Source organism: Lepidochelys kempii, chromosome 9 (assembly GCF_965140265.1).
Source record: "Lepidochelys kempii isolate rLepKem1 chromosome 9, rLepKem1.hap2, whole genome shotgun sequence".
NCBI lineage: Eukaryota > Metazoa > Chordata > Testudines > Cheloniidae > Lepidochelys > Lepidochelys kempii.
The window spans coordinates 746,071-770,235 of NC_133264.1; the positions used below are offsets into that span (position 1 = coordinate 746,071).

The 24,165-nt window shown below is 48.7% G+C and overlaps 1 protein-coding gene across 1 annotated transcript in view; it reads right to left on the reverse strand.

The window, feature by feature from the left end:
- Positions 1-2,500: 2,500 nt before the first annotated feature.
- BDH1 (3-hydroxybutyrate dehydrogenase 1) overlaps positions 2,501-24,165 on the reverse strand; it is a 47,152-nt gene continuing 25,487 nt past the window's right edge. The window contains exons 4-7 of the mRNA XM_073358977.1: positions 23,243-23,353; positions 16,338-16,479; positions 9,567-9,719; positions 2,501-4,904 (exon numbers count right to left, since the gene is read on the reverse strand). Coding sequence (XP_073215078.1) covers positions 4,435-4,904; positions 9,567-9,719; positions 16,338-16,479; positions 23,243-23,353 — 876 coding nt within the window. The 3' untranslated portion in view covers positions 2,501-4,434. The remainder of the gene's footprint in view (positions 4,905-9,566; positions 9,720-16,337; positions 16,480-23,242; positions 23,354-24,165) is intronic.

Genomic DNA, 24,165 nt, shown 5'->3' on the forward strand with positions numbered 1-24,165 from the left:
GCAGGAGAGAGATCACTTGATCATTACCTGTTATGTTCAGTCCCTCTGGGGCACCTGGCATTGGCCACTGTCGGCAGACAGGATACTGGGCTGGATGGACCTTTGGTCTGACCCAGTATGGTCATTCTTATGTTCTTCTGGCCTTGGAATCTGTGTGTCTATAGGCAGATCAAGCCCATCATATTGGTAATATGCTCCTGTATGCGCTGAATCGGGACACAGTGGCTGGGAATCCCACTAAACCAAGGGGTCCTAAGCTTGGCAACATCAAGTGCTGCATTGGCAGCTTGCCAGGAGCCCAGGGTCTGAGGCAAATATGCATATAAATGTTCCTACTGTAAAATAGTAACTAAAAATGCACATGACCATGTCTGCATGCACTTGCATTCTCCTGGACAGAGATGTAGAAATTGCTAGCTTGAATTCATTAGCAATAAATACAAAGCAGTGCACACACATCGCTAGTTACCGTTTCAAACAGAACCATGGTCTGGGTCCAGTTTATAGATCTCCATGCGGACATGGTGGGGCACCCCAGCACTCACAGCTATTGAGTCTAAGGGGTAGGCGCCCTTTGAATTGCTGAACCTGTCTTTTGTACAAGCCACCTTCTCTGCTGTGTTCCATTCGTATCTGAGAGCGCATTCTCTGGCTCTGAGCCCCTGTAATCAGAACCCTGCCCTACCTTTGTAGATAGCTCTGTGTCTTTAGGAAAGACTCCTTCCTTTCCTCATTGAAACAAACACACTACAAATGAGACAGAGCGCTTTGTTCACAATGTAGTGTCACGTTTTCTTAGCTGAATGTGGGATAATTCAACAACCAGAATTTTCAACACCTTCTTTGAACTTATTTTTAAAAGTGGCTCCTCTTCACCATTAAAATACTGACTTGCTGACCCCTTAAGCACTGCCAATGCTTGTTTAGGATCAACAATCCTCGTTAGGGGAAATGTGAGCCAGAGATCTCAATTTAACATGCTTAACTGATTTGAACATAGTTAATTTCTGAATTAGTCTGGCATTCTCATGGATGCTTTTTCTAGGGGGCTTCTGCCCAAACTCTACACTTATGAGTGTATCATGGGGGTCCTACTCCTCCCCCCCAATGCACATAGGGTGGCCACTGCTGCATCCCCAGACTACCAGACAGTCCGGTACTTCCAACGATGGAGTAGGCCTACCCCTCCGGCGTGACCCTGCCCCTGCTGGCATGCCCTCATGCATACAGTGCCCACAGAGGGTGCCATTTTGAAGAGCACTGGGCCTGATTCTGGGAGATGTCCTGACCTGACCGAGTCAGAGAAAGGGACCCAGATGACATCACAATCTCCACCAGCTCAGCTAAACCCCAGCCAGCACCTGGCATGTGTCATTTCCTTCAAATCCCCCCCACCCCCAAGTTCTTTTCTCTCTCTCTCTCTCTCTCTCTCTCCTTTTGCCTTCTGTTTAATAGGAGTCTGGCTTTGCCAGACAAGACTGTATATTTTGTAATGTTGCTATAAGCCTCTGACCAGAGAGGGAGTTAAAAGAAATGCCATAAACAATCGGCTCCCGATACAAGTTTACCAGGTCTCAGAGTGACTCTTATACTATGTGCTGTGGCTGTTTCTCCAGCAGTGAGGATGCAAACGAGAGTCGAGACCAGAGACAGAAGCTGCATTTCCTATCTTTGTTGTCCTTTCTCTCTCCTTTGTGCCTGTGCATTGTTTTGTCTTTTAGGAAATGGGATCGGACTTCAGCAACAACAGCTCCACCCCATCTCAACTAACTTCTTTCGATGAGCACATCGACTGTCATGCTATCTGAAAGAGCGTCGGGCAAGGTGTCTTTTCTTATAAAACTCCCTGCAGCTACAGGGAAAGTAAATATGGTTAAAATAAAGGCCTTATTTAATACTTTACATTTCAAATGTTTTAACTGCTTTTCCTTCTTTTTCTATAGCTTTAATAAAAGGTTAAAAATTGTTGAAAGGCGTGTTTGCCATGGTACCAATCAGGCTGAGGTCGCTGGATGCCAAACCCGGAACCTTACTGAAACCTGTTTAATGTTGGACAGTTTCAGGGTCCTGTTAACATCTTTGACACTCTGGGACCACTTATTCCATCAAATTAATGCAACATTTTTGGTGTCCCTGGTTAGGCTCAACAGGGCTCAACCCTATAGCTTTTTAATGTGTACAGCTCTCATTGAAGTCAATGGGCATTTTACACAGAATAAGACCTAGATGTCCGGGTCTAAGTAGTCACTATGTGTGAGTCCGGTATTTGTCATGAGATAGACTAGACTGATTTAATTACTTATAGTCAGAGTCTTAAAGAGCCCAACTTGGAATTTAGAAGACCACAGAAACCTATTACAATTCAACAGCTGTGTAAAGTGTGTGCGTGCACATGTCCTCTGGTACCAAACCTGCAGAACTCAGGTGTTAATGTTGGGCCAAGTCCAGATGTAAGCCTCTCACCTTAAATATCAAAAAACAAAAAGCTGGAGCCTGTGGACTTTATCACCATTAGTTTTAATGTTAATCAAGCCAAAGGATATTTTGATCATTTCCTCTTTCTACTTGCTACAGTACTTACAACAGTGCAACAAATCCTCTCTCTCCATTTTCTCTAAGAAAATTAACTCGCAGTTACATTTTTGCTCACCTCCCACGCTTGAAAAATGTAACACTCAGCACTCCTCTGAGAAAGGCTTTTTTGTTGCTGGTGTTGATTTTTATGGATGTATTTTTCTGTTTTTTTTTTACAGTACAAAATAATGTTTCTAAGTAAGGCTGCGATGTTGGCAATTCTTTTAGTAAATTTCATGGCAGAGGTGTGGGGGAAAATGTATAAGTCACAGAAGAGGAGGGGTGGGAGATTGAGCCCACCCCACACTCACCTCACGGCAGTGGCTCCTGTCCTATGCGGCAAGGCTTGGCTCCCTACTCCCAGCCTTGTGACCTGGCACAAGAGGTCTCAGTGCCATTCAAGTTTGGCCCTTTTGCACTTTTGTAGAGGGATCAATGGGCCAAACCTGAGTGTCACACCATGGATTAGGTTGCAACGTCACTCAGGTTGGAGGCCTAGTCAAATGTGTTTTTACAGCCATTTCCAGTATTTCATGGACTTTATTCAAATTCACAATTTCTGTGATCACTATGACCTTTATGACAAAATCGTAGCCTTATTTCTCAGTCATGTAAACATAATAACCATCATGGATATTAAACTGCCCTTAAGGTTTATTCCTTTTTTAAATTGATTTTCTACTGAAGATCATATCCAAACTACATTAGCTAGACAAATGTTTCAGCTCCATGACTCCTTCCGTGTAAATTATTACTCTTATTATGTACGGTTTGTACTGCAGTAGGCCTAGAAGACCCAATCAGATCAGAGCCCCATTGTGCAAGGCACTGTTCAATCCGTGCTAAGAAGGTGATGTAAATCTGAGGTCCCAAGTGAAAAAATGACATTCATCGTCAAGGTGAATGTAACGGTTGGTTCTGAATGATCCTGGCAAAATACAGGAAAACTGGTTCTCATATGGAAATGGGTCAGTGCTGCTGCTGCACTACATTACGTCAACACTAGTGCAATTAAACATACTTCAAAGCTTTTTACTTTGAAGTCACAGCGTTCAGCTACTGCTGAAGAAATGAGAAATATTAACATGGGCTGATCCTGCAGCCTTACTCGCCTGTGCAATGCTTCTCACACTCATTGGCCTCAATGGAATACTCATGTGAGGAAAGAACAGCTGAGAATAAGGGCTTCAGGGTTGGGCACATGATCTATCCAACTCCTTGGAAAGGAAGTGTATGGGAGAGAAAGACTGAACAGCTCCCCTTGACACAGTTTCCATCTTCGTAAATGTAATGATTAAAGGACAGGATCAGCTGCTAATTTCAGTGCTTAGAGTGCTATAAGATGGGATCCCTGAATTAAAGAAACCAGCAGGATCTTGTGCTATTATGACCAGTCCCCGTAACAATCTTTGCAGCCCTTAGCCATCAATCTGCAGCAATATGCTATTGCGACAGGAGGGCCTGCGGTCTGTGGTGTGAAGGCTGCCTCCGAGTCAGGAATGGTCAAAGCTGGTGTAACTCGGTCAGCGGAAACTAGACTGAAAATCCCTTCAGAGCAATTGTAAATTCAATGAGGAGCGTAACTTGGCATCTGATTTTGGAAAAAAGAAGGAATATTTGAAATAAATAGTACAGAGCTGAGTCCCTACAATATACATAAACACATTCCTGCCTACGAAAGGTCCCATGCAACAATTACTGCCTTTTAAATTACATTCAAATGTTTAAATTAACCTTTTAGATCTAAATTATGGTACCTTGAAATCAGCTAAAAAAAATACAAAAGTGACTAACGGGAAATTTGTACAACATGCCCTTTGAAATTAACCTCCCACCTTGGCAGCCTAGCGACGAGATGCCTCAGTAAATGTAAATCCGATCCGAAATAGCAGCAGGCAAGTGCGTCATGATCTGCACGCGCAGCCACCAGTAGTAATCCATGGGGTGGTAGCGGGTGTAGGGGGAGGACGACGTCAGTGCATGGGTGATGCTGTTGATGACTGGCGAGGTGTCTGGTGAGCCACTGTTGCAGTAACTCTCCATCTTGGTGATTTGCTCATCCAAGTACTTCCTGCCGTAGTCTTTGCGCACAGTCTCTGGAAGCTCCTTCCACATTTTCTCTGCTATGGCTTTAATTCGCTCAGGGGTGTACAGGTTGGTGGCCCCTATGAAGTTCCCAGGTTCCACCACACAGATCTTCACTCCTTGGGGGTGCATCTCGTACCGCAGGCAATCGGAGAAGGCTTCCACCCCAAACTTAGTGATGCAGTATGACGATCGAGCAGGGCTGCCCATCCGACCCATCATGCTGCTGATGTTCACCACACGACCTAGGAAGGTGCCAGGTAAATCACAGGGACATCAGCAGAAGGAATGAGCACTACATACTCAACACATTCGATTGACTTCAGAGCCTGTTCTGATGCTCCTGAAATCTCCTGGGCCTTGGGCATTTTTTCTAGTTGGGTGTGGAGTACTGTGTGTAATCACTGTGACTGTGTGTGCAAATGGGATAACAGTGCATGTCAATTGCTAATTGTGGTAATCAGCAAACCAGGGACAAAAGGCTACTCAGCCAGTGAAGCTGACATGCCAGCGTAGGGAGGGACTCAGGACAGCTGATGAAAGCAAAGGCACCCAGTGCAAATTTCCTGAGAAATACAGGGCTGAGACCAGTTTCCTCATAGTTCCTTGGGCTCCTCTCAGTTCCAAGTCCCCAGCCCTTGCCCTTTTGCCCAGCAGCTAATCTCACCCCGCAAGGGAGGAGAATGGTCAGAGATTATCCCTGTGCTGGGATAAGCTGAATTTCTGTCTCATGTTTTTGTTCAGTTTTGCTGAACCAGAGGGTCTGTCTGGATTTTCCCTGGGAGGGGTGGGGCAGTGCAGCTGTGTTGTCAGTCGTACAGGTATGTGGCTGCACAGAGATACACAGTCCAGCTGCACAATGTGTTTCAAGGATGCTTAGTGCCTTGGTTGTATCCAAATTCATTATTGTTGCCAAAGGCACGGCAGCAGTGTGAGTGTACAGCAAAGTGCACCAGTCGTTACAAGACAGTTGCATATGGGCTGCAGCATATAGAGAGACTGGAGGGTCATCAGCAAAGAGCTAGATCTGCCTGAGTAGAAAACAGCCGCCAACCCACTGGAAGGGAGGAGGGTGTTTTGCAATCTGCCCCTCTGCCTGAAATACCTTGGAGATCATTCCTCTGTTTCCATAACAGCTGGCCATCAGTCACAACCCTTTCAGAAACGGTGTTTCAGCCACATGGACTGGCAGGACAGAGCTAATCGCCAGAGCTAGGCAGGACTCTAGGGTCTCTCTGAGCACCAGCCTGGGCATGCTGAGTTAGCAATACGAACACAGGAAAACAGCCGGCTCCCAGCAACAACCTTCGAAACCAGAGGCAACCCACCAACTTTAGTGGAGTGGCTCCGAGTTTCTGAGTGGGTAATCGAGAGCACAGTTTGGTATTTCATAGTGTATGAAAATATGAACAGAAGCAGTTAGGAGCTAAGTCATCCCCTGGGCATCTAGGAAACCTGTCGCTGGGCTGCACCGAGAGGCCTCGTGGGCTGCTGACCCCTGATTACAATTGCAGTCTGAAGACAGATTTAATTCTGTTGGTGGCTCTAGCTGTGGGTTGTTGCAGTGCAGGATGGGCACGTGCCCATGGAAAGCAGTGCAGTGCTCTCGACAGCCACCCACCCGCCATGGAGTTTACATTGTTCTCCAGGAGGCAGATTTAAATAGCAAGTTAGAACTGACACAAAGTTACGTTCTCTAAATTCAGCTCCTCCTGCTGCCTCTGCTGCCCTTCTGCGTCACTGTCTCGGCGGGGAAGCAAACAAACCTGCCGGCTGCAAGGCACTCGTGGGCGTGTGCTGATTCCCACACAGCGAGGCTGTTGGCATAGCTGCTCCCAGAGCAGCACAGGGTAGTGCAGCCACCCACATACCCAGCATTCCTGCGCCTGCCCAGGGACGAGAACTACTAGGAAGAACCGGGAGCAGAACTCTGCGGCCAAAGTCAGCCTCACCCGGCATGTCTGACAAATGCAAAGACTGCAAGGAGGAGACAGCTGCAGGACATGCCCTTAGATTCTGACCTTCGTCACATCAGAATCAGCACTACATGCAGGGTGACAGTGAGGCACTAAGCAGAGGTTGGGACGAGGAGCTGGGCCAATCCTGTGCGGTGGGAATTAAGGGTGCTCAGCAGCAGGCCTTTATGTAACTCTCAGACCACATGAATGGCTGTCCTCAAAGCCCCTGAGTTTGTACAATAGTGAGGATAAAAGGTCCAGGGTGACGCAGGCTGCCAGGAGGAGACTTCCTGAGGACATGGACATGCAGTGAGTGGAGCAGCCTAAGGGTCCTTGCTGGTTTGGCAGCACCAAGTGCTATGAGCACACCTCTGCTGGGCTAAAAGGCTGGGCCCATGCCAGCGGGGTTCAGCCCTGGAGGACTCTTTTCCTGCGATGGCATGGCTCGGATGCCCCCGGCCTGCGGTTGTGCCTAGAGGCCATTTGGAAACCTCGACTAGTGCCATTTAATTGGATGTTGTAATTTCCTGCACTTTCTGTCTCTCACTGCTGTTAGTGTAACACCCCAGACACAGCTGTCATACCTGTAGTGTGCTTTGAGGTTAAGAGTTGAAATTTAATAGCTTAGCTGGCTCAATATGGGACTTCCTTCCCCTTACGTCTCTCTGCAAAATCCATGTGAACCCCAGGTTTGTGATCTTTAGTTAAGAAACCCCATTGCTGGCAGCTCCGCACTCACTATAACGAGCCACCCGACACTAACAGTCCCCGTGTCGGCTGCTCCGCACTCACCAGGACGAGCCAGCCGACACTAACAGTCCCCGTGTCGGCCGCTCCGCACTCACCAGGACGAGCCACCTGACACTAACAGTCCCCGTGTCGGCCGCTCCGCACTCACCAGGACGAGCCAGCCGACACTAACAGTCCCCGTGTCAGCCGCTCCGCACTCACTATGACGAGCCACCTGACACTAACAGTCCCCGTGTCGGCCGCTCCGCACTCACCAGGACGAGCCAGCCGACACTAACAGTCCCCGTGTCAGCCGCTCCGCACTCACTATGACGAGCCACCTGACACTAACAGTCCCCGTGTCAGCCGCTCCGCACTCACCAGGACGAGCCAGCCGACACTAACAGTCCCTGTGTCGGCCGCTCCGCACTCACCAGGACGAGCCGCCCGACACTAACAGTCCCTGTGTCGGCCGCTCCGCACTCACCAGGACGAGCCGCCCGACACTAACAGTCCCCGTGTCGGCCGCTCCGCACTCACCAGGACGAGCCGCCCGACACTAACAGTCCCCGTGTCGGCCGCTCCGCACTCACCAGGACGAGCCGCCCGACACTAACAGTCCCCGTGTCGGCCGCTCCGCACTCACCAGGACGAGCCGCCCGACACTAACAGTCCCCGTGTCGGCCGCTCCGCACTCACCAGGACGAGCCGCCCGACACTAACAGTCCCCGTGTCGGCCGCTCCGCACTCACCAGGACGAGCCGCCCGACACTAACAGTCCCCGTGTCGGCCGCTCCGCACTCACTATGACGAGCCAGCCGACACTAACAGTCCCCGTGTCGGCCGCTCCGCACTCACCAGGACGAGCCACCTGACACTAACAGTCCCCGTGTCGGCCGCTCCGCACTCACCAGGACGAGCCAGCCGACACTAACAGTCCCCGTGTCGGCCGCTCCGCACTCACTATGACGAGCCACCTGACACTAACAGTCCCCGTGTCGGCCGCTCCGCACTCACCAGGACGAGCCAGCCGACACTAACAGTCCCCGTGTCGGCCGCTCCGCACTCACCAGGACGAGCCGCCCGACACTAACAGTCCCTGTGTCGGCCGCTCCGCACTCACCAGGACGAGCCGCCCGACACTAACAGTCCCTGTGTCGGCCGCTCCGCACTCACCAGGACGAGCCAGCCGACACTAACAGTCCCTGTGTCGGCCGCTCCGCACTCACCAGGACGAGCCGCCCGACACTAACAGTCCCTGTGTCGGCCGCTCCGCACTCACCAGGACGAGCCGCCCGACACTAACAGTCCCTGTGTCGGCCGCTCCGCACTCACCAGGACGAGCCGCCCGACACTAACAGTCCCTGTGTCGGCCGCTCCGCACTCACCAGGACGAGCCGCCCGACACTAACAGTCCCTGTGTCGGCCGCTCCGCACTCACCAGGACGAGCCGCCCGACACTAACAGTCCCTGTGTCGGCCGCTCCGCACTCACCAGGACGAGCCGCCCGACACTAACAGTCCCTGTGTCGGCCGCTCCGCACTCACCAGGACGAGCCGCCCGACACTAACAGTCCCTGTGTCGGCCGCTCCGCACTCACCAGGACGAGCCGCCCGACACTAACAGTCCCTGTGTCGGCCGCTCCGCACTCACTATGACGAGCCAGCCAATAGTAACAGTCCCCATTTCGGTCGCTCCGCACTCAGTGTGACTAGCCACCCTACAATAACAAACCCAGGGCCACCTGAGATGCAGCAGGAAACAATTTCCCTGATGCCACTGTAGCTTCTCCAGGCCAGCAAGAGCAGAGCCAGTTTATTTACAGAAGGGCAACTTGGGAGGTGCTTTTGGCCACATATCTACCATGTCCAGCAACTCCAAAGCAGTTAAAAGGAGTTATGAAACCCATCTGGTGATGGACTAAACCCTGCACTCAGATATGATGTGATGGACAATAATATAGAACCCTGCCCTTCGGGGGAAAGTCACTCACAGACTGTTTGGGCGGCTTCTCTGTTGCCCTTCACTGAGTGGTGTTCTTTCGCACCCACTGTGTCCAGGTGTGAACACTGCCCTTTTCAGCTGGTAGCATTTCACACATCCCTCACACCAGGAGCAGGACAATGGGAATCAGCCCTTCGTCCAATAACACACCCGAGAAGCAGGAGAGCAGGGTTACAAACATGCTTGGGGGATGCTAACATGCAGGAAATCACTCACCTTTGGCCCTCCGGATTAGAGGGAGGAAAGCCTTAGTGGTTCGGATTGTCCCCCACAGATTCACTTCAGCTACCTCCTTGTAGGTCTCCAAGCTGGTGAACTCTACTTCTCCGAACGTGGAGATCCCAGCATTGTTCACCAGCCCCCAAAGCCCTGCAGATTAAATCCAGCACGAAAAATCACCACTTTGCGATTAATGACAGAATCCTGGGAAAGGGCTTTCTAATGGATTATCGAATCATATTGTGCAGCTTTTAATTACAATAATACCAAGGTCTGATAGCACTTTTCATCTGTGGCTCTCAGAGCACTGTACAGAGGAGGTCAGCATCATTTCCCCCATTTCATAGATGGGGAAAGTGAGGCACAGAGATGTGATGTGATTTTCCCAAGATCACCCAGCAGGCCAGTGGCAGAGCCAAGAATATAACCCAGGTCTCCTGAGTTCCAGACTATCCACTAGGCCTCACTGCCTTCCCATCTTAACCCATAAAGATGAATTCCAGAGTGGAAAGAACCCAAATCTGTGCTCACCTAACTGAGCAGACCATCGTCACAATCTGTTCAGCAACACCTAACTCAGGGAGAGCATTACAAATCATGTTAATGAAATTCTAAATGAAATAAATACAGAATCTCCTTCCTTCTCCTTTATCAGATTAAAACATAGGAAAAAAAAAATCCTGTCTCCAAATGCAAACAAGAACTGGTGAGATCGAGCAGAGACAATGGAGTGTTGTCCAGAGTTAGTTACGTGCCGCAGTGCAGGCATACAAGGAAAGAGACACTGGAAAAAGAAAATGCCAAACAAACTGTCTCTGTAAATCCAAATTTATCATAGCTAGACTGGGCTGAAATGTCATGAGATCATCACAAGAGCATTAGTTCTCATACAACACATAGCTGCCCATATTTCCCGTGGCCTGCAATACTGTAAGAGCCTAACAGTACTTTGGTGCTTCCACTCAGGAGGTGCAGAGATCCTGAAAATGACTGAAAGGAGAAAGATCAAAGTTTGAGATCTGGATGCAGATTCAGATTGTCCCTTCCTCAGACCTCCATGTTATCTTCATGGTGAAATAAAACCCAGGTAACCACATTACAGGGCACAGTGCAGATCTGTGCCACTTTATTTCATAACCCGAGAAACATTCTTTGTGAATTGGACTAAAAAGAAACTACATCCAAAAGCAAAAGCCAGACATCCTCTCCATAAAGGGCTTATCTGCAATAGAGCTTTGCACCGCAAGGTTGTTAACCAATTTGTAAAGGCTAGTATGAACACTCCCCCAAGCCCTAAGGTAAATGACAAACTTTTGTAGTCTGGAACAAACATGTAGGAAGTGTCCAGACTAGCTTTTACAAATGGATTAACTGCCTCAAAGTAACTGTCAATCCGCTAATTTGAGCTAAAAACTGTAGTGCTAACATAAAAGCCAGAAGGTTTGCAATGCCGGGGGAGGGGAGTGTTTGATATGTGCACATCTCTCCTGCCTCTTCCTTTTGTTCTTTCTTCTAGGAGAAAGAAGAGGAAACTGACCACTGCTGTTCTCATCAGGCGTCAGTGATTACTGAATGGCTAGAGAAGGAATGTGACATAATTTGAACCAACTTGATACAGGAATCTACCTGCCATAAAAGACTATTGCCAAGTCCCATGAGATGGCTTCGGTTTGTTGTCTAGTAAAAGCCAAATGCTACCTGCTGATTGGGGGTGTTTGACAGAGCCCATGTTCTGGGAATTAAGCCACAGAGGGCAAACTCCTAATCTGCAGCTGAGAATTTTGGGCTGTTGGACGTTTAGACATGTACTTAATCACAGTAATGTGTTTATTTTATACAAATTACGGAACAATTAGTCTCTGGCTTCCTCTGTATTACCTCAGTTAGAGCCTTACTCTTCCCCGTGGCAGTTCTCTGCTACCAGGGCTGAATTAAGGACATTCTTTAGGGGAAGGAAATTGCCCGTTATCTAAGTGTTCCTAACATTCCATCAGATGCCCGTGGGCAGCTGTGGCTTTCACAGAGCAGAAGCTCAAGTGCTGTCCTCTCCTCACAGTGAGGTGTTTCCGGTGAGTACACGTCTTTCTCACTCAGTCTGAAGACAAGTCAATTCTGGCCTTCCCGCTGGAGCCAGTACAATCTGAGAAAGCGTTAACAGTCCGAACCAGCTTTGCAGGAAACTTCCCAGAGGGGTCTCCGTTTCTATGAATTATTTGCTTAGCTGATGTGGTCTTCTAAAAAACATTGTCTCTAATCTCCAGTCGTCCAGACGTGGCCTCACGATTGCCCTTCTGGGTTTACAAGAGAGCAGTATGGCATCCACTACTGGCCCAGCTCAGCACATGAATATGGGAAGGGAATCCATTAATGATCCTCCTCCCCAGGCCTCTGCTGCCTCTGAATGGGGCTAATTATGCCTGTTACTTTACAAGCTGCAATGTATTAATTAATAAACAAAACATAATTAGCACCGATCTTCAACTCTTTTCACCAACATTTGTCCCAGTCCTGCATGCCTTGCGCATCCAGAACTGTTGTGGATTTTAACGGCCTCAGTGGGAGTTCTGGGTGCACAAGGCCTTTAGGACTGGCTCCACTAACTAGTTAATGTTCACAGTGCCCTTGTGCAGAAGGCAAGCCTCAACGTCTGCATTGGGCAAATGAGACACAGCCTCAGCGGATGACTTGCCGTATGTGTCAGACCTGAGACTAGTACTCAGAAATTCCTCCCTCGCCCACTAGGGCATGGCCGTGTTCCCCCTCCACCCACCCTCTCTCCCTCCCTGTAAAGTGAACACCACAAAGGCACAATGGTCTGATATAGCAAATGAACAGTGCAAAACAAAACTGCTGGCAGTCTCGGGATGGACAGCTCCAGAGACTGAGGGATCGCTCCTTCTAGGGGCGGAGCACTCTGGCCCCAGTCTAGCAAAGCACTTAAACTGGTGCTTAACTTTAAGCAGGTGAGTGGAGCCCCACTGGCTGCTGTTTATTCTGGGAATGGAGCAGCCTTCACTGGTACAAGCTTCCCCACACTGTCCTGGGTGCTTCAGCCGTGATCTTCCAGGACGACCAACTTCGGAAGCGAGTTCTCTCTCTACATCTCCACTGGCACTGCCAAGGAGGGTACCAATGCTGACAGGATTACTTTGCGATGTGGTCACCTCTCTGTTTGAATCTGGATGGAGACCCACCAAACAAACGTGAGGTGGTAGCAGCTTTCACCTATACACACAGCCAATCTGGACTAGATTCCAATGGGCAGCCTGCAGGTGGGAGATGTGGGTTCTGCTTCCCAGATTCGCTATGTGACCTGAGGCAGGTCATTTAACCCACTTGTAAAACGGGACTAATGACGCTCGCTCCCTAGGATGTGGGGAGGTTTGTGAGGCACTGGGAGAACACAGACACAGCAGCACAAAGAGATGTTATTACAACCCTGCAGATGAAGTCCCCTCAGCTTCCAGGAGGCCTAGCAGATGAACTGAATCCAGACAGAACATGAGGAAACTTCTCCAGCCTCACAGTGGGGTTTATAATAGGGGCAGATTACACAGCTGGTTCCATGCCAACCTCTCCCCTAGTTTACTAAGAGGCTGAGCTCTGGCACGGCACCACCTGGTGCCCAAAGCGTGCATGGCACCAGTCCCGCTGATAACACAAGCAGGTTTTCCATTCAGGATGAAGAAAAGTTTGGCTCATCAAAACTCAGGGCCAGCACCCAGCTCGAGCCTGGCACCGCTGGCGTGAACCGGTGCCCTGCCGCCGTTGGAATTTTGGGGGGATTTTTTGAAAGCCTGAAGAGGGGGTTTCAGGATGGGGTCCCTGTTGAGTATGGGTTGTAGTTGTTTGATGGTACCCCACATGAGGGGTTCCAGTGAGGGCAGGTAGGGGACAACTAGGGGTGTGAGGTCAGAGGGGGTTTTATTTCTGTACTGAAGCAGGTTCTCTTGGGATCTTTGGGTGGCCTGTTCAAGGATACAATCCACTACATGGACACCACTTGACACCCCAACATCATCAATTTATCAGCGCTACCCCACGCCGGCGCTGAATTATCTGTCCTCTTCCAGGGGCTGAATTTCTGACCCACTACAGACCCTGATATCATACTAACATTCAGAGGACTAGAATTCCGGTAACTCTGCCTGAAAGAATTCTGTCACAGCAATCATGAGATCACCCACACAAACCATGCCCCTACGGACAGGCATAAGAAAAGAGAGTCATCTGACTGGACACCCTACACTCTTGATCGTTACATTGACTGCTTCAGGGAAAACATTGACTGTGAAACCCTAACAAACACCATATCCACACAATCTCTCCACTGCTGGGAGGGTAGCTATAAAGCCCCTGAAATCCAACCACCAGAGAGTGACCAAACCAGCAGGCAAAGGGGCTGCCATCGTAGTCCTCAATCATGATGACTATGCTAATGAGGCCAAACAACAACTCTTCACATAGCACCTGCTCTACAGAACTCAGAGAAGACCCCATACCAGAATTCACCCAGAAATGTAAGGGTATCATCAAATCCTTCCCCAGACAACTCCCAAAGAAATCCTACAACCGTATCCCCCACAAGCCCACCACGGGGACCTTCTGCAAGCTTCCCAAGACACACAGACAAGGGAGCCCAGGCAGCCCCATAACTTTTCTAGGCCCTAAAAATCAAGATTTGAATAAAGAGACCGTTGGAATAAGACATGAATCTAATCTATAATCCACTAACACACCCCCGTACACACACAGCTGCCGCCCTCCCACTTCCCTTCTCCCCATGACTGGAGAGGTGTTAACAGGCTACTTCCCCTGAAACGGTCCCTTGAAATATGTGTTAACTCCTTATGCTAAACAATCTGTTCCACCTTGTGTATAGCTGTGACAGCTGAGTTCATCTCCCAGATCTGAGGGAGAGCTCTGTGTAAGCTCAAAGGCTTGTCTCTCTCCCACAACAGAAGTTGGTTCCATAAAAGATATTACCGCCCCCACCTTGTCTCCCTCATAATCCCCAGTACACATACAAAATGATGGGGTCTAAATTAGCTTTTGCCGCTCAAGAAAGAAAGCTTGGCATCATTGTGGATAGTCTCTGAAAACAGCCAAAAAAAGCAAAGAGAATGTTGGGAATCATTAGGAAAGGGAATAGATAAGACAGAAAATATCATATTGCCTCTATATAAATCCATGGTACGCCCACATCTTGAATACTGCCTGCAGATGTGGTTGCCCCATCTCAAAAAAGATATATTGGAATTGGAAAAGGTTCAATAAAGGGCAACAAAAACGATTAGGGGTTTGGAACAGCTTCCGTGTGAGGAGAGATTAATAAGACTGGGACTTCTCAGCTTGGAAAAGAGACAACTAAGGTGGGATAGGATAGAGGTCTATAAAGTCATGACTAGTGTGGAGAAAGTGAATAAGGAAGTGTTATTTATCCCTTCACATAAGAATCAGTAGTTACCCAATTAAATATATAGGCATCAGGTTTAAAACAAACATAAGGAAGTACTTCTTCACACAATGCACAGTCAACCTGTGGAACTCATTGTCAGGAAATGTTGTGAAGGACAAAAGTATAATTAGGTTAAAAAAGAATTAGCTATGTTCATGGAGGATAGGTCCATCAATGGCTGTTAGCCAAGATGGTCAGGGACACCCCCACGCTCTGGGTGTCACTAAACCTCTGACTGCCAGAAGCTGGGAATGGGCAACAGGGGATGGATCACTTGATAATTGCCCTGTTCTGTTCATTTTCTCTGAAGCACCTGGCACCAGCTGCTGTTGGAAGAGAGGATACTGGGCTGGACGGACTATTGATCTGGCCCAGTATGGTCGTTCTTAAATCATGTTGTGGATATAGCCCTAAGTTTACCCTCACAGGCAATTTGCAACAGCATCCTCCCACTGGGGGTTTCACCAAATGGGGGATGTTCTCCCTTATGCTGGGGCTCCATGGCAGACCTCCAGGGGAGACTGTGAGATACACGCATCCCCTGGCCATTCTGGATCACTCACTTTTGGGGCTGTGCTGGCCAACTGTTCTCAGCTCCTGAAGGGAAAGTGGGAGGTTTCAGATGCTTTGCTCTCCCCTCCTGCAGGACTTTCCTCAGTGGGCCCCATGTGTTGGACTGTGCTGGCGTAGCCCAGGGCCAAAGCTCTGTACTAGGAGAGTGTAGAGAGCCAGTGGGAGTCACTGTTTAACTGGGAGAGTGCGGGAGAGGGGGATGAGTAACTGAGATAGCAGCTGGCACCCAGTTGATTCTTAACACATATTTCAAAATGTAATTCCCGTTCAAACCATACCCTGCTGTCTACATTGCTTCAGGTGGCTCCTGCCCCACTGGGATGCTCCAGAAGATGCCCTGCTGTGCCTGGCAGTCACGGCAGGGCCCTGCTGCAGCATGAAAGAGGCTTATAAAGGCTCTGGCTGCATGCTGCAGCAGCTCGTGCTGAGATATCAGAGCAGAGCTGGAGGTGGGCAGCACAATTCCCATGGGGCCTGAGCCATGTGGGGCACTCAGCATGCTCCTGGCAAGTCACACATTCGGATAGGTGAGGCTACTTTTAACCTTAGTGACAGAGAGTCTCACAGTGATCTGGGGGGTCTGGATGGGACAGCCTGCTTAGCACTGCTGCTGCCTGAAGCTTTATCCCTTTCACACACAGCTTTTAGAGCCTGCCCTGAAAATCACTTGAGGCTGAAGCCAAGAGAGTTCCTTCCGTGTAAGTCTGTGACACAAAACCCAATGAACAATCTCCCACCTTTCTGGGGGTCCTTCAAACTGGCACTCATATGCTCCACCGCTCGGTCAATCTCTTGGCTGTTGCAGACATTGAGCTGGATAGTTCTCATTCGCTCACTCTTCATATTGTCCAGTTCTTGAGAACCTGCTTCTCCTTGGTCCTAGGCAGAGGAAAAAAATCAGTTTACATCCGTTCAGGACTCGTGTGAAGTTTGTGCAAGAAGAAAAGGGCCAAACACAAGCCAGCTGCTAAAAGAAAACCATGAGAGTTCACAAAAAGAAAAGGAGGACTTGTGGCACCTTAGAGACTAACCAATTTATTTGAGCATAAGCTTTCGTGAGCTACAGCTCACGAAAGCTTATGCTCAAATAAATTGGTTAGTCTCTAAGGTGCCACAAGTCCTCCTTTTCTTTTTGCGAATACAGACTAACACGGCTGTTACTCTGAAACCTGTCATGAGAGTTCAGTGGGTGGTTACTGGATGGCTGGCTTGCCCCTGCAGCTCTGGGATGGAGGGGAAAGCTCTTTTCATAAGGAGGGAGTTACTCCCCCTGGAAGAATATCCCTCTGGGAGACCCTCCCCTGACCATTTAGCCCTGGCTGCTGAGTCTCCCACTTAATCTGCTTTGAAGAACTGCTCCTTTCTGAGGGAAAGAGAGAGTGTGAGATTTACTTCCACATGACTCAGACTTATGGGGCTTCGGTAATGCCCCACACTGAGAGCGAAAGGGGGCTGGGTCCCTCCTTCCTTTGGGCAAGTAACTCAGCTGAGTTGAGTTGAGTTGAGACTTGCTCTTTAAGATTCATGTTTGGCTGGGAAACGATAACATATCGTGTGCAGAAAATCACCCAGCAGCAAGAGTGGCTGTAAGCTTAGCACAAACCCGTCCTTAATCACAGAATCAGGGCTGGAAGGGCACTGGGGCACCTAGTCCAGCCCCTCATAACGTGTGGGCATCTCTGCACCCTTCTTTCCTATAAGCCACTGGCTATGCTGGGTTCTCACACACAGAGGTGAACATGCAGATCAGAGGTGCTTGTGGCCCTGCTACTGCTCAGGATAGTGCCTCGAGGCCAAAGAACCTGGCTGTCCCTCTCTCTCTCAGCAGTTTTCCCAGAACAGATAGACCGTGGAAGAGACTCTCCCCAGGGCCGGCTCCTGATCACTCCCTCTCTCTGTTCCTATCTCCCCTTCTTGGCACCTTTCTTCTCAGCTGAACATGCCCAATCCCCTCAGTGGGTCCTTTCAGAATTTACATCTTAACCCCTTCACCATCTTTACTGCCCTTCTCTCCAGCTGATCCAGGCCATCCGGCAGCAGGACACTCCAAACCGTTGACACTGCTCCAGAGATCACACATGGGCACATCCCCTTGGCTGCATTTACTCTCACTGCATCCTTTTATTACACACCTCTTTCTCAGCAAGCTCGCTCTCATTGATATGTCTGCTCTGAGCGGTTCCCCCAGCGGTGTGGAAATGTGGGCTGTGTTCACGTATCCACCTGGACTCTCATTCGGTCACGTTTTACACTGTATTCTAAGCTCTCTCTGCTCTTGCCTCCTGTCCCCCAGCACACGCCGCAGCTCCTCCCTCTCCACATGGCATGGTTTGGACCTGATGCTGAGATGTGGCTGTGAATTTCACAGGCTAATCCCTTCTCAGGACCAGTCCCTTGACTGGCAAGACAGCACTAGCTACAGGACAGCCATGGCCATTGCACAGATCCCTTGGTGACGATGGTGAAAGTCTGGCTTGAAAAAGCCTTGTGTCCTCTCCTTATTGCGAGAAACTCCCTCTGCCTCCCCTCCACAACGTGTCATCGGGAAACAGTTCTCTTTTTCTTCTGCACAAGCCAGTCACACAGCTCGTCCCTTGTGTGACGGCAGCCGAGCTCCAGTCTCCTTCCTGCTGTACCCTCTCTAGCTGGCTCTGCATTAGTTCCCTGCTGGTTAGCGTTAATATGCAAGCACTTTAGGGCTCTTCTCTTCTGACCTTTTACAATTGATTTGGCAAAACATCCCTGAGAGAATAAATCTGCCCTCACCCTCCTCTCTAGACTTGTAGATGAGAGAGCTGGGAGAGACCTGTCAGAGCACCCAGCCCACAATGCTGGGGCAGGCCAGTTTCTGTGGCACATTCTCCAGTGCTTTGTACTGTCTAGTTCTAAATAGCCCAAGTGACAGGGCTTCCCCTGCTTCCCTGGGCAGGCTATCCACTGCCTACGTTCTCCCTGAGACTGAGGATTGGTCTCTACTTGGAAGTGATATCAACATAAACTACACCGGTCATGGGTGTGAAAACCACAAATCCCTGACGGATGTAGCTATTCCGTGCTTCCATCAACACAGGGAGGTGGTGTTCCTGCACCGACAGAACAACCCCTTCCATTGGTGTAGGCTGTCTACACACTATGGGGCTATGCCGACATAGCAATGCTGATAGTCTCCATAGGGCGGACATACCCTCAGCCTACCTTTCCCCTAGCTCAGAGCCCACTCAACCAGAAGGCTGATCCTCCCATCTGTCCAATCCCAACATCTCACTGTGTTGGCAGAATGATGGCCGCTGATCCCTAAGTCCCTGTACTTCTGCTTCTTCCAAGGATTCTCCTGAAGGCTCCTCCTTTCCCAGGCCTCATCTGCTCTGGTTCGTGGTAGGATTTCTCTGGAGTTCATTAACTCATATCTCCGATGTCTTGTCTATTCTCTTCTCCATCTTTCCTTGGCATGCCTCTCCTGTTCCAGTGTGGGCTGTGTTAGCAGTGATTAGTATTTGCCCTTATAAGAAGGCATCATGTGCTTGATTCACACAGAAACATTCTGAAGAGATGCATATGAAAATGCAGCACGTTCAGACCCATGTGTAGCTTTTTGGATTGCTTGTTTTGATTGTGATTGGAAAGACAGCTTAGTGCAGACGTTGGTTGCCTGCTCAGACACAGGTGGTGCTGAGGTCACTGTGTGTAGGCCAAAAAAGTCAAACAACACACATACAGCACATCTAGAGATGCCAGGAAGAAGTCACAAAATGCAAGCATGCAAATTCCTCACAATCAGAAGACAGGGCCGGAAGAAGTAAGAGAGGACAAGTGAAACAAAAAAATACCTCTCCCTGCCCCCATGGCAAACCTTGGAGAAGCTGGGAAATCAACTCCCAGAGAAGAAAATCCTGCAGCCCAGGTTCAGTGGGGTGGGTCACAATGACCATGTCACCAAGTGCTGGAGGTATTGGCCAGGACTACACAGAGAAACAGGCATCTTTTGTGAGAATTCAGTTCCCATTGCACAGCCTCCAGGCCTCTGTGCCACAACTACTTCTAGAGATACTTTTCAGCATCGTAAGGTCCCCTGGCCACTTCACCACTGCCCCTTCTCCCTCCCACAGCTACAGAGCTACCTTGGCAGGACCAGATTCTTCTGTCCCCCCCACCCGACATGTTGAGCTAAACCCCACATTGACCCGTGCTGAGAAAGGGACAAGGGGTGGGACCCTGATGGCCAGGGTGGAGAACAAGCAGTGGCCAGGGGACACAAGGATGTAGTGCTGCCCCCTCTGGAAAGGAGCAGAGTCAGTTGTGCTGACCGCAGATGCCCTCGCCAGCAGACTATGCCGTGTTGGGGATACGGTGCATGGGCTGGCGCGGTACTCTGTTTTCATCTCCTAGTGACCTCTGGAGCAGTATCCAGACATCCTGCCCTCTGCTATGTGGAGAGGAGATGCTGTCTATGCCATTTTCCCCATTGCATGCTGGCTCTACAGGGGCAAGATTTCAGCCCCGGATCTGAACCCTGCTGCCACCTTTCTGTTTCCCGGTTACCCTCCAGTGCCCCCGGGCTACGACCTGGTGGCCCCATCAGCCTGGTCATGGTGGCCCTGCAATGCAGCATTTCATCTTCGAGCCCTGGGAGCCTCCTGTGCCATCCTATGGGCCTTTCAATAAACTGTTCACATGCTCATTTGCTACCCCATTCCCCTGGCTACTCACTCCCCAACAACGCCATAAGGCCTGAGCATGTGAGAGCAAAGCAAGCAAGGACTCCATGACACGCCTAGCAGCTGTGTAGATATCAGAGAGGTCCAATGGAGACAGATATGTTGCTGGAAAAATACCTTCTTCATCTTGTGTCATCTGGCTCCTATAGCTATTAACCAAAGAGGTGAAATAAGGCTGCTGCAGGGTGATGCTTACTTGGATCCAAGCTGCCATTATCTTTGGCAAGGAATCAAAATGTTTGGAAGCACCTGGTTGTGAAATGATGCATTTATAGAACCACAGTGGCAGATCCTCAGCTGCTTACTTGGTTTCCACTCATTCCTGATTCAAGACAAAACTCTCCCTGACTGCAGTTTGAGTTTCCCTGTGTAAAAATCAAGCAAGGAGCTCAGGGTTTGATCCCAACAGAAGATTTTGACTAATTAAAAAGTAGCACCAGATGTTCATTGCACACACACTATTCATTTGCATGTGGAGTAGGCCGCGGAAAAACGTTGTCAATCAAACCTATGGCCTTGAAGTGCAGCTATACTCTGCAAAGGTGACAACGTGAAAATGATACTCTGAAGTACTGCATTCATTTTCCACCAATCACTTCTAGATCAATTCACTTAATTTACATACTAAAAGACAACTCTTCTTATTCCCACCTCTAGAAATTCTATCTGGGATCTGAAAACCGTGCTGGGTTTCTTTCTGCCTCTAAGATCATCACCAGTATAATCGTTCTGCAATCAGAAGTTTGCTCAGTTTTGCTAATGATGCTTGAGGCATGAATCAAATTCAGGTCTCTCTCCCATAGCAGTACTGGTTCTGCAGGGCTAACAACAGAAACTTGGATTAGTCCATGTCAGGATATGACTTGAAGACTCACTGGGAGCAGATCTGCTGAGTAGGCTTTTGCCATTTTCACAGTCACTTTTCTGCTGATAACCCCTTTGAAGGCCTGTTGGCAGCACTTGCTATGGTCTCACTCTTTGAAGAACACACCAAGGGGAGTCCAGCAGAAAGTGCCACATCTAATTCCTGAGTGAGAGGCATTATATGGAACACACTCTGCCGAGCGTTGGAATGGCGTTCACAACAATGCATCCCCAGAGCCACTGCCAGGCAGTTCAGGCCCAAAACATGGCTTATGTGGGAATTGTCACAGGCCAGGGTTTTCTGAAGTGACAGAGATTGTAGGTGCCCAGCTTGAGACACCATAAAGGAGCCTGAGTTTCAGACAGTGCAGATCACCCACCCTCTGAACATCCGCCCCTTTAAGGTCTCTCAGGTCGGCAGCCAAAAACCAAGGCCCCCCAAATCACTAGTCGCTTCTCAACATTTTTGCCGGATCTGCCCAGGTGCTGATGTTCATTCTACATCTCTTTCATCTTTAGTATCAGAGGGATAGCCATGTTAGTCTGTATTCACAAAAACAACAAGGAGCCCGGTGGCACTTAAAAGACTAACTGATTTATTTGGGCATAAGCTTTCATGGGTAAACCCCCCCCACTGAAGAAGTATTTTACCCACAAAAGCTTATGCCCAAATAAATCTGTTAGTCTTTACGGTGCCACCAGACTCCTCGTTGTTTTAATCTTTAGCTCTGCCACAGACTACACTGACAGACCATAATGTTTATCTTTTATTGCAAAAGCTCAGTAGAAATACTCAGAAAACAAGCGGCCACTGTTCTGTCCTTCAGGTAGTTTTAAAACAAGCAACAGTTTCCATGGACCTACAGTCCTCTGATGTTCTTTTGCTGCATAGCCAGTAGAGGGAGCCGGAGTTAATAAATGAACCCCTTTTCCAGAGCTGCACTACCACAATTGACAGAGATGCTGAAAATCAAATTTCCTTCATTTGAAACAATGCAGGAGGGGGAAAAAATTATACAATTTAAAAAAATAAATGAAAAGGCAAAAACGAGGGAATTATATTGAAAACATTTTAAAAGTACCTGGCAGTGTCTCTTTGAAGCAAATAATTTGGACGTGGGCACAGTTACCACTCTTTGGCATCCTACTGAGAACAAAGTATGTTCTCACAAGAAACTGGGTTGGCAGCAGGTTTCTGAATACCTAAATAAGGAAGTGGTAATGTGTTTGGACTTTGGAGGGGTGGGGGACGGATAGCTCAGTGGTTTGAGCTTTGGCCTGCTAAACCCAGGGTTGTGAGTTCCATCCTTGAGGGGGCCATTTAGGGATCTGGGGCAAAAATTGGGGATTGGTCCTGCTTTGAGCAGGGGGTTGGACTAGATGACCTCCTGAGGTCCCTTCCAACCCTGATAGTCTATGATTCTATGAAACCATTCCAGGGCCTCACGCTGACACAGTGGTCTGCATTCTGGCCCGTCTTACACCCCATTGAAACCCTCACTGTAATAAACAGGAAAATCAAGACAGAATTTGACTAGAATACCTAGGAATTGACTTCACTTCCATCAGTACTACTGCCTTCACTGGAGTCACTCCTGATTTACACTGGGGATTAGACATACCTCTGATTCTGGAAAATAGTAAATTTGCACCATGTGTCATCTAGTCACCAGAGGGTCAGGGGGTGGGTGCACTAATATATTAGTCAAAATACACTTTAAATAAATAGGCTTTATCAGATTAGGTCCAAAGACCCAGCCCGGAATTGACTCCAACATTCTGATTTGAGACAGTCCCAAGTCACTGTGTCCAGATTTTAGGTTCTGACCCATTTTTAAATTGGCTCAGAGCCATGACATTTGGATCTGAATTCAGATGTGTAATTCCCCCAAATCTCAGGGTGGGTAGCTCTGGGGTTCTGGTCCTGGCCCATCTCCGATTCTCATGGAAGTGAAACAAATGCTTGTGTCATTTCCTGGTGTGACACCCACTGCTCGGAAATTGCACAGTGTGTTACAGTGCATGTGAATTAGATGAAGGACCAAGCTCTTTTATTTCCCTACCTTAAACAGGCAGCCAGCAAAGACAATGAAGCCTTTGGAGTGCAGGTGTTTGGCTAAAGAGAACCCAAATCCTGAGTCACAGCCAGTAATGAGCACAGCTTTGCTACCAATCTGTAAAACGAGATAAAATAAATAAAACATATTAAAAGAGAGTGTTTGAAACAAGTGAATTGCAGAGAAGGGATAAAACCCATATATGAGGTTAGAGGCATCCTCTCCCAGGGACGTCCTCCCAACTGTGGGCCAGTTAGTGGAATCTGGCACATCCCAAAGGCACCAAATATTAACCGCTGTATTCAGGGTTAGCTGAACTGAACAGGAATGAATAAATGCAATATGCAAACAAGAATTTACAAGGGGAGAAATATGTCAATGTGATTAAAGAAAGGTTGTAGTTTAATCCTACTCACTGCTTGTTTTCTGTGGCCAACCTATAACACACAAACCTTCTAGTTACAGGTTTTAGAGTAGCAGCCATGTTAGTCTGTATCTGCAAAAAGAACAGGAGGACTTGTGGCATCTTAGAGACTAACAAACTTATTTGAGCATAAGCTTTTGTGAGCTACAGCTCACTTTATCGGATGCATTCAGTGGAAAATACAGTGGGGAGATTTATATACACAGAGAACGTGAAACAATGGGTGTTACCATACACACTGTAAGGAGAGTGATCAGGTAAGGTGAGCTATTACCAGCAGGAGAGCGGGGGAGGAATCCTTTTGTAGTGATCATCAAGGTGGCCCATTTCCAGCAGTTGACAAGAACATCTGAGGAACAGTGGGGAGTGGAGGGGGGGGGGGGAAATAAACATGGGGAAATAGTTTTACTTTGTGTAATGACCCATCCACTCCCAGTCTCTATTCAAGCCTAAGTTAATTGTATCCCGTTTGCAAATTAATTCCATTTCAGCAGTCTCTTGTTGG